The sequence below is a fragment of the Aquila chrysaetos genome, chromosome 3 (assembly GCF_900496995.4).
Source record: "Aquila chrysaetos chrysaetos chromosome 3, bAquChr1.4, whole genome shotgun sequence".
In the NCBI taxonomy this organism is placed as follows: domain Eukaryota; kingdom Metazoa; phylum Chordata; class Aves; order Accipitriformes; family Accipitridae; genus Aquila; species Aquila chrysaetos.
Genome location: NC_044006.1, coordinates 5,934,354 through 5,953,395, shown reverse-complemented (window position 1 = coordinate 5,953,395; position 19,042 = coordinate 5,934,354). Strand labels below are relative to the sequence as shown.

General features: G+C 37.3%; 1 protein-coding gene across 6 annotated transcripts in view; it reads left to right on the top strand.

The window, feature by feature from the left end:
• Positions 1–18,116, top strand: part of VAPB (VAMP associated protein B and C) — a 40,327-nt gene extending 22,211 nt beyond the window's left edge. The window contains exons 3-8 of one of the 6 annotated variants that reach the window (XR_005931997.1): positions 2,579–2,682; positions 4,961–5,041; positions 6,521–6,574; positions 6,833–6,871; positions 8,947–10,424; positions 15,536–18,116. Coding sequence is in view for 1 of the 6 variants with exons in the window: in XM_030007605.2 (XP_029863465.1) it covers positions 2,579–2,682; positions 4,961–5,041; positions 6,630–6,806; positions 8,947–9,105 (521 nt within the window). In the remaining 5 variants the exon portion in view is untranslated. Of the gene's footprint in view, positions 1–2,578; positions 2,683–4,960; positions 5,042–6,520; positions 6,575–6,629; positions 6,807–6,832; positions 6,872–8,946; positions 12,908–15,535 lie in introns of those variants that run through there. The other 5 variants (XR_005931999.1, XR_005931998.1, XR_005931996.1 and 2 more) reach the window with 5 other exon arrangements.
• Positions 18,117–19,042: the final 926 nt, after the last annotated feature.

Here is a 19,042-nt window from a genome sequence, read left to right as displayed (position 1 = left end):
TTCTTTGCAGAGACTTCAGAACAGGATGTACGTAAGGTTGGCCCTTCATGGTTTAATTTTGAGAGACAAGTGGGCTGCTAACAAATACAACTTGTGTTACTCCTCATTCCATTGATCTCTCAATGTCTTTGCAGTTTTTGCTTGTGGTGGAATACTTCTGGTGCTTTAGCTGTAAGGTGATCAGTTTAGAAGGCGGTTGAAATACATAACTCTGCCTAATAGATGCTGGTGCTAGTAAACTTCAAGATCATGTTAATCATTTTGTTTCTTAGAACTCTGGGTTCTGATGAAAGCTGGTCAGCCACTCTTGACCAGATGAGGTGACTGATTTGATAAGGCATTTTGTAGGAACATACACTTTTCACATAGTTCTTGCATAAGGTATGGAATTTCCAGTCAAAACAAAGGAGACACATTCACAGTAGCAAATTCTCCAGCAATTAGGGCAATTACATAGAACTGATCTTTCACAGAAACCCCCAATAGTATGTGAATAAATGTTGAAATGGTTTGGTTTCCTCTTGAACAAAGTACATATTTTTGAGCTTCCCATCTGGCTTACAAGACATTTGCTGAATAATTTGTGTCAATGTGGCTTTCATGTATTGATCTAAAAATACAAGTGCTAACAACATTTGTGCTGTCAAGCCCTCTCTAGCTGCTTGCTCTTATGATTCAGTGAATGGAATTCAGAGCAGCAATCATTTGGCGTTTGGGAACGGCTTCAGCACTATCACTTGGGAAATAACGATTTTCAAATGAGCTTATAGCTGCACTCAGCAAAGCAAATTGAAAAAACTGCAGATCTGGAGAAGTTCCATAAAGAGTGGATAGTTTTGACTACCCAGTTGGATCTTACACATTATGTAGATTTGAAATAAGTTAGGTGTCTACTACAGGAGAGAAAAAATTACGCCACTGCTTTTCAGTGATGTATCATGCAATGTTGAAATATATGTGCTTTCAGAGTGTGGTCACTTCTGTTTGGAAAAATAGTTTTAAAAGTAGCCTGTTAATCTGCAAACATTTATTTTGGACTAGTATTTGATTACCACAAGGTGAGTTAAAATGTGTAATAATTTTTAAAGCACCTCATCTGAGAGAATTTGCTGTCTTCCTTCTCTTCTGGCTTTAAAAGGCATGTGGTTGTTGATAGCCACAGATTGTGTGCATAACAGAGATGGCACAGCCATAACATACTCTGCTCAATGAAGGAGGCAAATTGGTTTGACTTGCCTTCAATTGCAATAAATGGGATCTTTGAATATTGCTTTTATATGACAAACCCCTGCAATTAGTGCATATGAATTTGGGCACATAATGTTAATAGCACTAGTACTTGAAAGTAATCCTAATTCTTGAATTGCTTCTCTTCTTAGTGATTGAATTGAGGGACTGAAGTAGCCTCATGGGTCGTAAAATGTGAATTTTTAAACCTTACACCATTTTTTATGTTAGTTGTAATTGCAGTATATGCAAGCTTCATTTTAAATTTGAGGGGGTGGTAGCTTTTTGCAATATCTAATAACATGTTTGTGTAAACTGCTTTGCTTATTTTCACATCTGTTTGTCTCATGTTGAAGCTAAACCAGTGTTTGTTCATGTCACAGTAGCTGAATATCCAGGTGTCATTTGCAAAACATAGGGGTTCTGAGTGAGCACTGCGATTAAACGATATTCCATGTAAACGAAATGCATAACTCTGCCTCTTCAAGTTACTTTAACATGTTAGTTCTTTACCCAAAAAGAAAAGACATGGAAAATCCTACTATTAAATAAAAAATGTAAAAAAAAAAAAAAAAAAAAAAGCTCACACACACCCAGCCTGCCATTCCTTGCTCTCTGTCCTCTGAACACAGTCATTTTCTGCAAAGTAAATTCTGGAATGTTGGTGATTTTTGAATGGGGAGAAATATGTTTCTTGTATACCTTTCAGAGTTGAAGTTTATATAGCATTTAACCATAAACTTCCAGCTATAAATTCCTAACAAACTTTCAGCAACTTATTTTTGGAAGAGAAATACTTGTACTTGATAAAACAAATACTATGAGACTCTTAAAATTTGTAGAGGAAATTTCCATCCTGAGACTTGAACCTCAAGGTTTAAAATGTTTGACTTTGCCTCTGTAGCTTTTCTCAGGAACCATCAGGAATACTGTGCGTACAACTAATCAAAATGCCAGCTTGTTACTTCTGCCCCAAGGATGGAGGAAGAAAAAAGATGCTTTCTTTGAGAATTTTTCCCTCTGTCCCAGAAGATATGTAGATTATCCTGTTTACTATAAATTACTATTATTATCTTGCCATAGTTGTGTGCAGAATATTGTACAGTGATCAGCATTTCTGAAATTCTCAGACAAAAATCTTGACAGACTGAAGAAGTCTGTTTCTCTTATCGTCTTTTAAAATTTTGTTTTAAAGTGAGGTTCCTGATCTCAGCTGCTGCTTTGGTCATAACAGACATACAACTTAAAACCATTTTAATGTTTGTATTTCTCAAATCTGGTAACTGTCATCAGTGCATGACTATGCATCAGAGCAATGTTAACATAATGTGTTTTGGGGTTTTTCTTGCAGTGATGCTACAGCCTTTTGACTATGACCCTAATGAGAAAAGTAAACACAAGTTTATGGTTCAGTCTATGTTTGCTCCAGCTGATACTTCAGACATGGAAGCAGTAGTAAGTATTGAAATTAATTAAAATGGACTTCTTTCTGATTGTATAATTTTATAAGACCTTGGACTGTGTTCCTTAAGGGCTGTTCTTGAACCACACTGGAGTGATCCTTGAAAGCTTTGCTAGATTTCCATCACTGCGTGGGAAGGTGTTTTCCATTTATTTCGAGCCCCAGGAACCTCACACTGAAAGACACTGTTGGTGTCGTCTGTGGTTGCTTCTTGAGGATGCTGCTGTCAGTAATGGGATACCAAGCCATTAAACAAATGTTAAGTAGTTGTAATTTTTTTCAATATATCATTTTTTAGAAAGGCCAACTTGAACTATGTATTCTAAGAATATATAGAATATATTCTAAATCTGTGGCATCTTTTATATTTTATGCCTTTACTCCCAGTCTCGAGTCTTCCCTTGAGCAGCTCCTGTTCCCAGCAAGAACCAGGTGGATGATTTACAAGTATTGTATTTTTCTTTATCCCTACCTATGTCTGTTGTGGCTTAGGTAAATGAAAGGCCCTCATGGGTTCTGTCCTGTGGATTACAAATGAGAGTAACAGAAGCATGTAGGTGCTGAAGCAAAGAAGGACAAAAGATGTAGAAATAAGATGTCAGGCTACATTAAGACAACTTGGAAAGGAACAAACCAGTATGTCAACTGGTGGCTTTCCTGTAACAGCAAGATTTGCTACTGCAAGGCAGCACAAGGAAGCTTTCTCTAGTCTAGCTTTTGTTCTCTTGAGAGAATGCTCAGTAGCTATTGAGGACACAATAAAAAAGAAAAAGAGGCCATTAATCTAAAGTGTGGGGCTTGTGTGTGTTTGTAGGTATGTGTATTACTTAAAAACAAAAAAAGCCAACCCCCAAAAACCTCAGAGTGCATATCATGGCTTTTTTATAGTAGTCTTCACAATATGCATCTTCTTCTGAATAACTTTTTAAAGCTGCGGCATTCCGCAGGGTTAAGAATTTCCCTTCTGAAAGAGATTTATGGAACTATTATTTGTTTAATGGCCTCAAAATAAGATCCAGTGGGAGAAACGGCAATAGTAATAAAATGTCTACATCACTAGAAAGATAAGCCAGTCTGCCTTTCTTTCTAACTCTTTAATTTTTATGAGTCACTTTATACCATGAAAAATGTTATTCTGCTAGCAAAGAATGTTTTTTAGGACCTAGATGGCCCTTTCAGTTTTCCAGAGCTCTCCAGACCAATATGATTTCTTTTCCTATAACACTTGATCAGTTCTCAGTTTTGTTACCACTCTGCAAATCTCTTCCTATTCTGGATAAACAGGTGAGACAAATTACTGGAGTACTATAAAGCTTTCAACACTTCACAGGCAGCCAACGAGCTCAAAATAGAATTCTGACTTCAGCCACAGAAGAGCTGAAGTACGATTCAGCTATTTAGGATGAGTCAAATACTTCTTCAGGTTGCACAGGGGTTAGCCATAATTTGACGCCTACTTGAGATATGCTGAGCAATACCATGGTATCAGAAGTATGGTCAAAGTGAAGAGAAGCATGTGAGAACTCCAGGACATAAATGTGGACACTTCTTGCTGTATATCACTACTATGAATCAATCTTTTTCAGTTCAGGGTTACAGCTGATACCGAGCAAATATTTATAACTGTTAATCCCTATTAAAAATATTGGAAGGAAACTTTTTTATGGTAGATGCCCTAGTTGAAGGGGAGAGAAGGATGAGAGGGGAACTATCCCTTTCTGTATGTAGCACATCTATTACTGTTTAGACGTTGATGCTGAAAAATAAGGAGGTGGAAAACAAGGAAGGGGAAGAACAGTCCTGTAGTTCATACCAGTCAGGAAGAAAATCTCATGTGAAATTTGAAAATGTTGAATAGGAACGCCACTGAACAAAGACTTCAGAACTAACATTACTGATTTGGGTTTTTGTTATCTTTTGCTTCCTTTGAATGCACCCCCCCCCTTTTTTTTTTTTTTAATTAGAACCATAGCTCCCCCTATCTATGCTAATTACTCTTACAGATTTCCCAGTTCTCTCCTAAATTACCTGTGTAAGTTTTATACTATTTAGAATGATTTCCTTCATAGTATCTGGTCTTCCTTTACAGTACCACTCAGTTACATATTTGGTTTCATTCTTCATCATGTGTGTGGTTAATGGTAACATGGTAAACACCTGTGGGGTTTTTCTGAGTAAGGTGATGTGATATGTTTATGTAATACACTGTCTTTTCCATCTGCCTTAATATACTGGTATGTTTAATATTAAGTTAATATTAAATTATTCCAGTGGAAAGAAGCAAAACCGGAAGAACTCATGGATTCGAAACTTAGGTGTGTGTTTGAGCTACCAGCCGAAAATGATAAGCCTGTGAGTATTTTCAGATGCATGTTGAGTGTTCTAACTTAATACCACAATAAATCATGTAAAATGGCATGTTTATACAGACAGCTATATAAGCAAAAGACAGAACCCTCTGTTTCACTGCCTGGATGGCATCACCCTTTGAAAACACAATATAAACTATTTAAAATCTTGGTGATGCTTAATGTACCTAGCAGCTAATTTGAACAATGTAAGTGCAACACAAGCACAAAGAAATCTTTGAGTTGATCTGTTTTCACTTAGTGAAAGATCACAGGATAAAGAATATTTCAAAAAAATTTGAAAGGTACTGATTGATGGTTGTAAAGGTCAGAGTTTATACTGAAGCAGTTATAACCATCAGCAATATAAATTTGCCTGTCCAACACTCCCCTTTGCTTCCTCAATACCACACTGATATTAGCAAGTAAATTGGTAGAAAGCTAGTAAGGAGGACACAAATGCAGTTAGGGGTTATATTGCAATTAGCAGCTATAATATTGTAGGATCCTTTTTTGTTAGGGTAATGAACGCATTAATTTCTAATGGCATTATGTAGTGTCAAATGTAGAACTGATAATGGATTGAATAAACTGAAAAAAATGTTTCCTAGTATGCAGGTACTGAAGGCACAGTTGCTTTACCTTGCACCGGACAGTTTGTAATTAGGATTATGTATTGTTATAATGTAACTATTGTAGTCTCCCTGTGTCTGCTCTACCTGCTCCAGACAGCGAACATTTGCTCTGAAAGTAGGTGCTTTTGTTTTAGGCCAGGGTACTTTCTGTGTTTCCAGTTCAGAGGTGTGATGAGAGGAAGGAAAAAATCTGAATTAAATGAAACTTAACAGCTTTTCTGTTTAGTCATAATTTTTTCTATAATCCCTAAAATTCATGAGGGCAAAACAAAGCACCAGTAGTAACAAGATCCTATTACTTTATTCATATAAACAAAATCTTCATGTTAAGACTTTGGTGGCAGTCTGGGTGGCGATAGAGTGGTTTGTTTTTCATGAGAGCCAGGCCCTTTGCATTCTAAAGTGCAGAACATGGAGAGAATCCAAAGGCAGGAAAGGGAGGAGGGTTTGGAGGTCTAACTTGGGTTGCAAGTTCTTCCATCACCACAGAAGTGCAGAAGGATGGAGAGGTGATAGCTAGTTGTGGGGAGTGAAGAGAAAGGGAACTGCAGCAGAGCAGGTGGGTAGTTCCTAGCAATACCCTGGTTCCTGGAGTAGCTGTTTGTGTTGTGCTTGGGGAGGGAAAGGCGAGGAGAGCATGAATACTCCATAAGTGGACTGTGAACAAATAAGTTCCCATTCATATTGTGGGACATGGTCTAAGGATATTTCCTTTTCTATATGCAGGGACTGAAAAGTTGAGGTCATGCTGTCTGCACTTACTGCTGCTAATCTGGTGTTTTCTGTGAAACAGAAAGGGGAAGTAAAGGTTACAGAAAGAAAAATGTTGTTTATTTCTTTTGATACAGGCACGTTTCAGGTGTGCACAGACAATTTTACCTGATTCTCCTCCTATATATCAGGTGTGTGGCGTGGTGTTAATAACTAACCAAAAATCACTCTGTCCTTTTTTAACAGCATGACATAGAAATAAATAAAATTGTATCCACAACTGCAACAAAGACAGATTCCTCTGTAATGTCTAAATCAATAAGTTCTTCTTTGGATGACACTGAAGTTAAGAAAGTAATGGAAGACTATAAGAGGCTTCAAGTAGAAGTTCAGAGGTTACGGGAGGAGAATAAACAGTTTAAGGTAAAGATACTTTTTTTTTTTTTCAGATTTACCCCTTTCCTGAAAAAGGAGCTTCCAACTTAAAGGTTTGGTTACCTGACCTTGGCACAATATTTTAATATTGTCTATAAATTAAAAGATAATTTAGGTTTCTCTCTATAAACTGAGAAAAAGTGTTGAAAAAATACTTCCTTTGAAAGGAGCTTACAAGTCATGCAGTCAGAGAAACTGACTGGATAGCAACCCAAAGTAATGAATTCTCTTTTCTTTTCCCACCTAATTTTCTCAATCTGAATTAAGCTGGATTTGGCCCTGTTCTCTCAAACTGATGGGAGCTTGAGGGCAGTGTTGTGCAAATACCGAGTGTTTTAGTAATTGCACCTATAATATGCAGTTGAAATGACCAAAGTAAGACATATTAATAGGAAATATGCTTCCTGTCATATCCAGCACATCGCTGTGAAATCAAGTAATTGAGGAGCCTTTATCACCATGCTGAAAAACACTTTTTACAGTGGTTTCATTTGTTGTAAATGCTTAGTTTCATAGATAACAGCACCAATGAAAATTTGGAATTTTTGACTGTTGGACCCCAGTGAAAGGAACTGTGTTCTGTCAGCTCTGATGCTGCTTGGCTGGCTGATGCATGAAGAAATTCTTTAAACATTTGTAAAGCAGTTTTGTTTTGCACATAGAAATAATGTATGTATATAGCTGAGACACGACCTTAACTTCTCCTTGTGTCTTGTTTTGCCAGCGTCTCACAGTAGTATATGATTTTACTTTATTTTTTTGCAAATAGGTCTTGAATAAACACTGTACAGGAGATATGTAGAATTGAGCTGATGTCCTACAGTAATGTCTTAAAATGGTGAGCTGTTGCTCCCTTTGTGGAGTGTTAGAAACATGTAAAACATCACAAAACCATGTTAAATTACTGCCAGCCACCAGGTGCTGTCAGTGTCAGGCTAGAGTCACTCTCAGAAGGAAGTTAAAATATTTACAATGAAAAGTAAAATTACTATATAGGTAAGCAACATTTTACTGTTTACAAAAGCCAGTTATCCCCATCTAGACTTACAGCAGTAGTGAGGTATCAGGTAGTCTGTGACATTTAATAAATAATTTTTTTAAAGAAAAAGTTTTCCTCCAGAATGTTAGGTGTCCCTTTAAATTCAAAAGTGAGAAACACTGACATACACTGAGCCTTTTGAATTTCACTTATCTGACAATTTTTAAGGCTGCAGTAACTTTTATTACAATTTTATTTCTTGAGTATTTTTTTATGTATAGACTGAAGGCTTTTACTTCAGTATCTTACACTTTTGTACTGTAATACTGTGTCACATAAAAAGTCTAACGCTATTGCTTCAGCTGTATACAAGTTAGGTCACAAAAGGCTCATTTTACCATCTGCTAAAGTGCTCTGTGTGTGTGTGTGTGGAATGGAGTGTGCTAACACACAGCTGTGCTGCACAACAGTTTAGATCAAGATGTGGGGAACATCATCTCCACTTGAAATGATAATATCTGGTGTTATGATGTTGTTTTACCTGTTGTCTCATATGTCTTTGAATCAAGAGAGCTGTCAAACTCATACCAAGAAAATATCCTAATTATTGCCATTAGTTTCATGTCAAAATGTCAGCATTAATATGATGGGGGAAATAGATTTCCCTTCAAATGCTGGTGAAATTTGCTTGTGACATCTAACTAGGGGATTGATGAGTATTATTGCCTTAAAGTTGCATATTTTTCACAGCCTACCTTAGTTATATTGAAAAGCATTTTCCCCAACAGCACTATATTTGCTTACAGAGCAAGAAAAACATCTTCATGCCATTCCCTCCATAATTTTTTTTGAAGTTCTGGAGCTGTGTCCAGCCTTTGGATGAGTGTTCTTGCAGGCTTCCTCATTGCTTCCCCTATTACCTTAGTCAGCAGGAGAAAAATTCCAAGAGCATGTGATTTTTGCTCTGCTAGTCAAATAGATACAGAATTCCTCTCCTACCTCAATACCCTTTCCTTCTCAGGATTATCTAGGAAATAGAGCTCTAAATTAGCTTTCACCTATTTTATTATGCCCACCTAAAATAAATATGATAAGGGAGACTATTTAAAGCTTTTTTCCAGTAGAAATAATCAATATATCTTCCTTTAGGAAGAAGATGGACTGCGGATGAGAAAGGCACCCCAGACAAACAACCCAATATCTGCTTCTGCAGCTGCTGTTAAGGATGAAGGGCTCAGCTCCAGACTACTTGCTTTGGTGGTTTTGTTCTTTGTCTTTGGTGTAATTATAGGAAAAATAGCCTTGTAGAGGCAGCATGCTGGAAATTGTAAATTGGTTTGATGGTTCTGCCATATCATTGGATTAAATTTATTCATAACAATGTTTAAAAAAAAAAATTAATGTATGACATCTCACAGGTCTTGCCTTTAAATTACCCCTGCACAAATACTATGTAACATAATCTAGAAAGTTTAAAATGTACAATGAATGAATGAATGAAAGAAAATATGCTTCAGTGATGAAGGTGGGGAGAAAATCATGATTTAACACTACAATGGAATATTGTATATGTCATTTTAAACATTCTTAGACCCTGGTATATGTTGCTGGATTACCTCTTTTTAAAAAAAAAAAGGAAAAAAAAAAAAAAGGAAAAATAGAACAAACTATTCCTCCACTGCTGGAGCTGGCCCTATTGGATGTTTGGAGCTGGGTTAGGCAGGAGGTGTTGATAACTTCTGTAAAATACGTTAATCCACCATTCTGCTCATAAATTTAACAGTTTCTGTCAGTGTCTTCAACTCTGTGCAAGTTACCAATTTCTTGGCACTTAAATGAATAGTGAGAAGCTGAAAAGAATTGTATGTGGCAATGCTGAATGTGCTAGGCATCATTAAGAGGCATATATTGACTGGTATAACACTCATTTGGAATAAAGGTCAATGCCTTGTTCTCATAAAGGGACCAAGCTACATTGCTGTTGGTTCATTTAGTTGAATTAAAATGTTATTCAGAGATGTTTAATGCATATTTAACTTATTTAATGTATTTCATCTCATGTTTCCTTATTGTCACAAAATTGACTAATACTATATGGTATGAAAAGGCACCTGTTTAAAGCCAGTGACTAGAACTAAAAATTTGCTGCTGTAGTGATGCAAGATTCTTCTGCCTCCTGGTATTTTGGGCACTACACAATTGTTGGGAGTTTTGATCATCTGAGCATTGGAGAAACAGTGGTCAGGAAACTGTTTTTGTATGTAAATAAGTCTATCTAGGGGAAAAAATATTAGTAGTAAACTAGTCCTATGCCGTAAAAGACCAATCCTGTTTGACTATGTAGCATCTTAAAAAAAAAAAAAAAAGAAAAAAAAAGAAAAGAAAAATTAAATAAAGCCCCCAAATTGATGTTTCCTTTGTTACTTTTGTCATGTTCTCACAGTTTCGGGGAGGGGAGGGAACAGTATTCTCTGTCCACCTTGTTTATGGCATAAGGAAACTTGCAGCCTTGTTTAAGGATGAATTTTTTTTTTCCAGCCTAATTTTAAAATAAATCCAAACAGCCCCATCATCAGCCTGATATACATAAGTGTTCAAAGTAACGATGCTGACTGCTGAGGTACAAGGTAACTTCGCATTTTTCAGTTTAGTTGGGTTCAGTAGTTAAGATGCTTAATAGCATGTTGAAAGTAAGGTTAAGGTAATGTCGTTTCTAAGCATACTTTTAGTACAAAATACATAAACTCAATGTGTTTTAACATGTTGAACTTCAGTAGATGAAATAGCTTTTGAGCAGGTAAATTCTTGTATATTCTTAGATGGTAGATCCAAAAACCATTGGTGACAAAAGTTTTTGTAACAACTTTCAGAATTAAGATACATCTTTTAAAAGTGACTTCTTTCATTCCTTTATTATTCCTGTGATTTCTTGAGAAAGCTGTTTGGGCTGCAGCCTGTCTACTATGCTCGTTGACCTTTATATTTGTTCCACTTGTGTCTCAAGGGTTTCCTGCTTTGCAAGTGCAAGTAAGTGAAATTTTATGTGAGGTTTAACAAGAAAATAGAAGGAAAAATCTTAACTGGTGTGTTCAGCTTATGAACACAACTCTGGAAGTACCTCTAGAAGATTCAACAGAAATGAGAGGTGTATCTTTAGCATTCTAAAGTGCTAGTGCCTTGTTTGCTCAGGATGGAAGTGACAAAGCTATTGAAGTATGCCTGTAAAGGGCAGAGAAGATGGGAGATGAGCTGGAAAGAATGAAGCAGTGAGTTCACTGTGACAAATTGGACAGAACTGATCAAGAAAAAGATACTTTTCGGGCAGTAGAAGCTAATGAAAACTTTTACATGAAATATTTTGAAAGAACCTTTTCAGAAAGACAAGGTTGTAAGTGATGTTGCAAAATTAGTTTTCATGGCTTTGAATAATATATTTGAGAAAGCCTTTACTGAAGGGAGACTGAGCTATGCAGTATGTTTTTTAAGAGGCTGTAAATATCTTGATCTTTTGAGATCTCTTTTTTTGAGAGCCCTTTGTTCTGCTGAAAAACAGCCTCAGAAAAGTTTGTTAAAAAGAAAAAAAAAAAAAAATCGCTGTCCTTGCAGGGTAAAGGGGGAGGATCAAAGCTTTAAACTGGTCTCTTGTCAGTATATGTTCCAGGCAAATTTTACACACACTGTTAGCTACCGCAGTTGACTGTTGGCACAGGCAGCTCCCCAGATGAAGGGGAAAGCCAGCAGAATGTCTGTCCTCTTTCCAGTGTTCAGTAGTCACTTCTTAGTGATCTGTGACAACTTGGAACTTTAATTTGTGAGCAAAGTTGTTCCTGTTGCTTGCACTCCAGGATTATAAAGAGGTCCCAGAAAACACTCTCATGCTTTGCTAGATGCCTTACAAACACGTGATCAAAGAGACCAACAGAGGACCTTAGTTAAGGATCTGTTGGTAACAACTGTAGCCTGCAGTTGAGGCTGACCCAAACCATCAGTCCTAAACAAGACTGTTAAATTAACTGCTTATATTTTGGAACTTAACAAAATTCTGAGGTCCTTCCTAACCATTTCAGAAAACAGCCTGAACAGACAGTAGCACTGAATTGTCTGGGTAATGCTTTGTTTTTGCTGAGCTTAAAATAAAATGACTGATCAGTGGAATCCTTACTATCTGTCTGTTTGACCGGACCTTTCTTTCATACGCAGTAGAAAGAAATCTAAGGATGCTTTTTCTTCCAAGGTTCCTAAAAGGCCAGTCTGTAGATACATTGCAAAAATATATTGGATGGATGTTCTTAAGCCACCTGGATCTTTTGTAAGTTGTTCCTTACATGATGACACCAGACCAAGTGTTTTCATGAAGTATTCATAGAAAGTGAATTATTCTGGAGGGCATTGTATATCTTAGGTAGTTATGCATGAAACATAGAGTTTCTAAATAAGATTATTGTCTGGTGTCCTCAAACAACACCAGATACTAGAAAATTGTAATTGATACATGATAGTAGAAATCAAATTATTACTTAATCTAATTATTGTCCTTACTGTTATTTTAAGATGCCCACTTGCATATATATTTATTGTTAATTTTTGTAAGAGCCAGTAGAGGCTGCTTCGGTAGTCTTCATTTTGTGGAGCTTTACACTCCTGTCTGCACTCTTTGGGCAAATTTGGTATAAATAGATATCTAAAATGTCTTGAAGCCTAGTACTGGGAAATGAATGGAAATTGGTTTCTACTATTTTCATGTAGTTATCCGCATCTTAAAGCAAATATTCCATGCATGAATGATCATAACTATTGCTCTGCATTGGCAGTTGTCAGCTGTGAATGCACAACTGAAACAATTGCATATGCAAGCTAGGCACACAGTTTCAAGTTACTGTTGAATAGCCTTAGGGATTGACGAGCAAGATACTATGTGTGTCATGTTGAGAGGGATTGATGTACCATGACGTAATTTTCTAAAAATACAAGATTGTAATAGCTTGATGGTGGTGTTCCATGTTACTTTTTTGTCCTGAAATGCTGTTAGTGGGCTGAAGTTGGAACCTCACTTTGCAAATCGCTAAGTTTCTTCTCACCAATAAACTATAAAGGGTTTCTATTCACTGCACATGTAAACTTGCAATTCTTGTTATAATCTTGATTTAGCAGTCAGCATATTTACATAGTGGTGTGCACACAAAAAGGGATTGTTAATGTCTTAAGATATTTGATGTTGCAGTTGCCTAATGAAAGAAAACTATGTCATCCCTTTTCTTTAGAAAATATGTATGACACTTTGATCTCTTAATTGGAACACTTCCTTAATTCTCGGGCACAATAGTGACTTAACTGTACTATTCTAAGTTTTTGGAACTATACCTCTCTTGCTCTACATGATGTCCTGAAATGCCATATCCTGAGTTCTGTTTTCTATATAAAGTAACTGAGAAAAAAACACAACCAAAAATCCCTCTGTTTGAAATTAAAGAACATGTAAAACAAGCACTCTGAACTTTATGTTTGTTGTGGCTGTGTTACAGCTGCAATAGTACTTCACAGCAGCACTAGAGCAGCTTGGGGTTGGAGAGCTGCTTTTTCATTGTTTGAAAATGGGTTAGCATCCATTACTCAAATCCTCAAGTGAGCAAGTTGAGAAGGGACAGGTGGTGAGTGAATTTCAGCATACATATTTGAGGGGGTTTTTTTTTTGTTGTTGGGGTTTTTTTGGGGGGGGGGTGTCAGAAAAACTAATATAAAAAGTAGTAGTAACCTGTACAGGAATGAGAGTAGTTCAATACAGTATGTGGAAGTTACTATTGTTTGTCATCAGATACATGTCTACAAATCTAATTTACTAATTGGAAAATACTTGTATAAACCAATGTTTAGGCATTTTAGAAAGAAAAGCAACTACTGAGCAAGGCTGCTTGCTCATATAGTGAAACCTAGCAGTTCTCTAGCTATACTTCATTAAAAGATGATAATGGGATACAATGCTAGTGTAAATCATCAGTTACAGTTAGATAAATAGTGGGATTTATTGTTCAAGCAGGGCAATGCTGATCTTAATTGGACATAGTCAAAGGATTTCTTTATATTATGCTGACAGCTTCACGTATACTGAATCACTTTGTCTAATGGGCGTCAGTGCAAAAGTGACATTACTCATTGTGCTGTTACTAACTTTTGTTTTGATTAGCTTCAGAGGACAAAGTAATTGTGTGTTTCTACTACTCAGATCTGCTTAACTATAAAATTTGTTTGTTTTATTAATGGGTTGATTTTTTTTTTTACAGGATAAATGTAGATTATTTTTTAAAATAACACAAGAGCCAGCCAGAAATCTCTTGCATGTAATATTCTAATAAGCATGCACTTGCACACTTCCAAAATTACTATATACCTGTCATTTATTCTACTGTTTCCTGTGGCTTCATTTCCTTTTACAGAACTGTTTTCACATTTTTACTTCAAAAAGTAAAACTCTTCAATTTCTAAACATCCATGTAGATCTTTTTGCCTCTCAGTTCAGGCCTAAGTTTGTCTTGAAGCTTCTGCATGAGTGAAAACTACAAAAAGGAACACTGAGTCTATGAGCACAGAAACAAGGCTGCTTTTCCTTCAAGCAAACTTGAACTTTGGATCTTTCCTCCTATGATCTGTCATTAGAAAATGGCCTTTTCCAGATGGCAAAACAAAAGAAGTTAAGAAAACAAATGAATTAAGAAGAACTAATTGAAGCTGCATATTACAAGTTGACATTATACATCTGGCATTTCTGTTTATGTTTCTGCATCAGTACATTTCATTCTTATTTAATAAGTTCCTAATTTTGTGATTTTTTTTCCCAAGATTTTGAAGTGCCTGTAAAGAACAGAAGAACAGCCTGTAGTAAAGTATTGTTCCCAGTTTAGCTGTACTTCATTTTTTTAATAAAATCTTTTTCTTCCGTGGATAAACTCACAAGATTAGAAAAGCCTCTTGAACTCCCTCATGTTTGAGTTGGCAAAATTCCCACACACAATTATCCGCACACAACTACTTTTAAAAGACCTTTATTAAGGCTGTACAAAGGCAAGCACTCAGAAGTTAGGAAATGGCAAAACCAAGTTTGTGCGCTGTTAGTTTGGCCACTTTCTGTGAGTATGTTGCAGTATCTGATCAAGCCTTCAGTACCGGGTCAAAAAGTGAGCTAAGGCTGCCCAGAAGTTGTCTAAAACTGCTAAACTTTGTGTGCCTGAGCTTACATAATCTTAAGTTCTCTTAAGATAGGTATAATTAGGTTTTTAAAAGTTGAACTTAAAAAATGGCATCATGTATTAGGTGTAACCCATGTGCGTGTCAGGATTGAATCCTTTATGTTCTGTGTAGGGACACTCTTTCTGGACCTAAGCATCTGATGTAGTGGTGAGTAACTCTTGAGCTGCAGCAGCAGTTTTTGTTTTCACGTTTCGCTAGGCCACACAGAAGTGTGATTGGAGCCGGGAATATTTGCTTCAGTTCTGAGCCCAAAAGAATGTTTCTGTGAAGGCTGCAGACTCTCCTGCCCAATTTCTTTTCCGATCTATTCTGCCTGAGCTGTCAAATCTCACTCCGTTCCCTCCTTCAGCCCTTTGATTGAATCCAAGTCATCCTTGTTCCCTCGCTGCTTCTTGGCAAAGAAACTGATGTCCAGCCAAGCATCTTTAAGTGGCTTTTCTTCTCTGCTGCCTATTTATTTTTCATCTCAGTCTCTTTCTTCCCATTGCCCTTCCAGTCTTGCTCTTCCCTGACTGCCTGTCCCTGACTTCTGGCCCACGGGAATGCTCTGTGGCTGCACCCGGGCTGCCTGGCAGAAGCACTCCCTTCACATAGATGTCTTAACTCTGGTCCCAGATGCCTTTTCCCATCCGAGGAAACTACTCACCTTTCTGCTTCCTCTTTGATCAAATTTGTTCCTTCTTCCTCTTCGCTCTGTGTAGTTTGGAGCAATGAGTCTTGTCAACCATCTCTTTTCTGTCTCCAGCTTTTTTCTGCTGTTTCAATGCAGCATATTTATTTTTAGTAAATAATAGGCTTTTATGTTCAGTGTGGATTGTTTATCAAATGAAGCACTAGCTCAATGCTGTTAATATATCCCAAAGTGTTTTAAAACTTTCTGTGTTTTGTTTCAGTTTAAGAATTGTTTGGGAATCTAGAATGCAAAATACATTCTGAGGTATTGTAAACAGGGGAGCATGAAGATGGCTAATTGGAAAAATAAGTTACTATTAATTAAGCTGTGAACAGGAGATCAAACCCATGACTATGTCAGCCAAACTCAGCTTGTGCTTTAAATTTTTGTCCCTGCTAGAGAAACAGAAAATCGCAAAGGCAACTTGTCTGAGTAGCTTATGATACTAAAGAAGGTACGAAAGACTTTCATGCTTAGACTCGGTATAGGAAGCTAGTAAGTGTATTCAGAGTGTTTGAAAATTATTTTATTTTTCTTTGCTTTTTTGAGTGGTTAAAAAATGATTAAACTTTTGCAAAGTATTCTGTAAGAAGTGAATGGGGAAGAGTTTTCCAAGACACATGTGCCCATTACCATTGACTTTCAGCTGGTACTAACCTGCCAGTGCATGTTAGCTTGCACTAACAGGTACAATAAAAAGGTATATATTTATTTTACAGTTGAAAGGAATCCAGTAGTCAGGACTGATGTTCATTGTCTAGGTCCTAGACCTGTTTTTTCTAATGCAGTGTTAGACATGAAACATGAATTTACTTGGTTTTGCCTTGTTCATGTCAGATAAAGATAAATGAATCGCAGAACTAGGAAGTTGGAATCCTGATTACTTTCAAGCTTGGCATACAGCCATGTGAAATGCTAATAAATGTAATTGGTGCTTCAAAAGGGCACAGCTGAGCAAATTTCTTATCAAATCTGGTAGTGAAGAAGAAATTAGATGGAAAACTGAATTAGAATTGGCAGTTTTCTAAGTGAAAGGTGTTAAATGGCCAAAAACCCAATAATTTTGCAATTGAGAAGGGGGACAACTTTGCCTAACTGCCCATCCTGTTTCAGTAACGAAATGAAGGGGAAAATTAGATGTAAAGTAATATAAAACAAATAAGAAAAAGGGAAGTAGACAGCAATCAACTCAAAATGAGAGTTACGAAGTGTAGAAAATTAATAAGGCAAGCAATAGCCAGAGGAAAAAAAAAAGTATGGGTTGGAGTGCTTGGAGAGGCTGATAAAAGAGCAGAAGTTCAGAGGAAATCTTTGTGGTAGGGTAAGGGCTATTACTAGATGCAGGTGGTAAAGCTGCTAGTGATGGTGTAAGAATTGGAAAGGTGATGTCACTCATTAGCAATGCTTAATATTAAAAAACAATATTTTTAAATCCAGTAGGTCTAGAAACCTTGTATCTGTATTTCTAAGGGAGATGCCTGGGGCAATCTCTGACCTGCTGATGAGAAGGATGGCAGACAGGACAGGACAGGACGGCCCAGGCGAAGTGCGTAGCTAGCCTGACACCCCCAGGGAAGGGATGAAAAAGGAGATGAAGGAGCATAATGTAAGTCATTTCATTCTGTCTTTTGTTTTTCAGTTTTCTTTGGGATTAGAGTAATGTGAGTGTATCTGGGCCCCTGCAAAGCTTGGTGTGTTCTGACAATCACAACGTTTCAGAAGTGGTCGTTCAAAGAGAACCGTAGCAAAATGGGGATACTCATAGAAGGGTTCTACTGGGACCCCATATGATTCAGTGGTTCCAGATCACTGGTGAAAATAGATACAAAATCACTACTGATAAAATGTTAACATGACAAAAATATCCACACCCAGGACCAGAGTGAGTAAGAGCTCCACATGTGTTCCCCATGCAGTCCCAGGGTAAAAGACTAATGAATAAGAATGTGTTCTCGTTTTTAATTACCGTTAGCAGTAAGTGATTATACTTCTGTGTGTCTCAGCTGTGAGAGTTGGGAATTTTGGATGCAACTTGGATATTGACATTTTAAAAGAGAAGCTGAGTAATTACAATGGATGCAAAAAAAGATTCAAAAATTACTGGTGGAGTGTGAAAATGCCTTAGAGAGGGTGAGAGACTAAACTCAGTTGGCTGAGTTTATCTACCAAAATTGAGAATGTCTTGATTACAGTGCATAGGTACCTTCACGGGGAGAAAATACTGACCACTGCAGCTCTTTGATCTTAAAAAGAGCAACACAACAAGAACCACTGCCTGGCAATCAAAGCCAGGCAAATTCAAATTGGAAGAAGGCACAAATTCTTAAGAGAGAATAACTGTAATTTAGGAATGTTTCTCAAAAAACTGTGAACAGAACAATAAAAGTTATGATATTTATGCAAATAGCTTTTTCATGGCTTTTTTTTGTCTTTCAGAAGTATACTTAAAGGTGGGAAACAGGGGATAAAGAGGCTCCTGATGAAGCTTTCATAGGGAGGTTTAGTCAGCGTAGCCCATCCGTCGTGCAGAGTTGTGGAGCTGTGTCTAAGCATCCAGTGCTGCTGGAGCCGAATGGTGGTTGACCTGCTAAGGGGAGGTGGTGGGAGCTTTCTCAAGTGCTCGTTGCATACATTGCATAAGTATTGTGATGTTGTCTTGTAACTTTTTACATCATGTTAATCCCAGCACCACCTTGAAAGGATCTGTGGTCTTGGAGGAGTTTTTACACCATGCAATGTCTGAACACTTGCTAAGTTTAATACGTTTCCATACTATGTAAATGAAAAAGAAGTATCTGCATGCAAATCTCATTCTTGGGTGTAAATGAAGAGCAGGAATTGCCTTCCCCCTCCTCCACCCACCCTCCAAAGACAGCAGAAGGCTGTTCCCTAATCTTGCCATGGACATCTTTGGTTCCTGCAGAAACATGTAGCTTTGCTGATGAAGAGTCACAGGAACCTTTCCTCTAGGCTGCAGTGAGTGACCACTCTAGCATGGTGATGGGAAACTGGTCTGCTGAAGAAAAAGTTCTGCCACGTGTATGGTTTACATGAGATGCAGCTGTGCTACCCCAGACTTGCCCTGATTCATAGCATCTCCACGGGGACATCCCGAAGGAGATGCCCCATTCTGCAAGATGCACTTGCAGTTCTTCAAACATTTGCCCATGGATCTCCACACAGTAGCAGGCAACAAAACACAACAACCTTTAGAAACGGAGGTATTTTGCCTGGTGAACTAACCCTGGAGAAGTCTCCTTCTCCACTGATTGTAGAGGGAACCAAAGGTGAGGTAGCCAAGCTTGGCCTTTTTGTGTATCATCTTAAAAG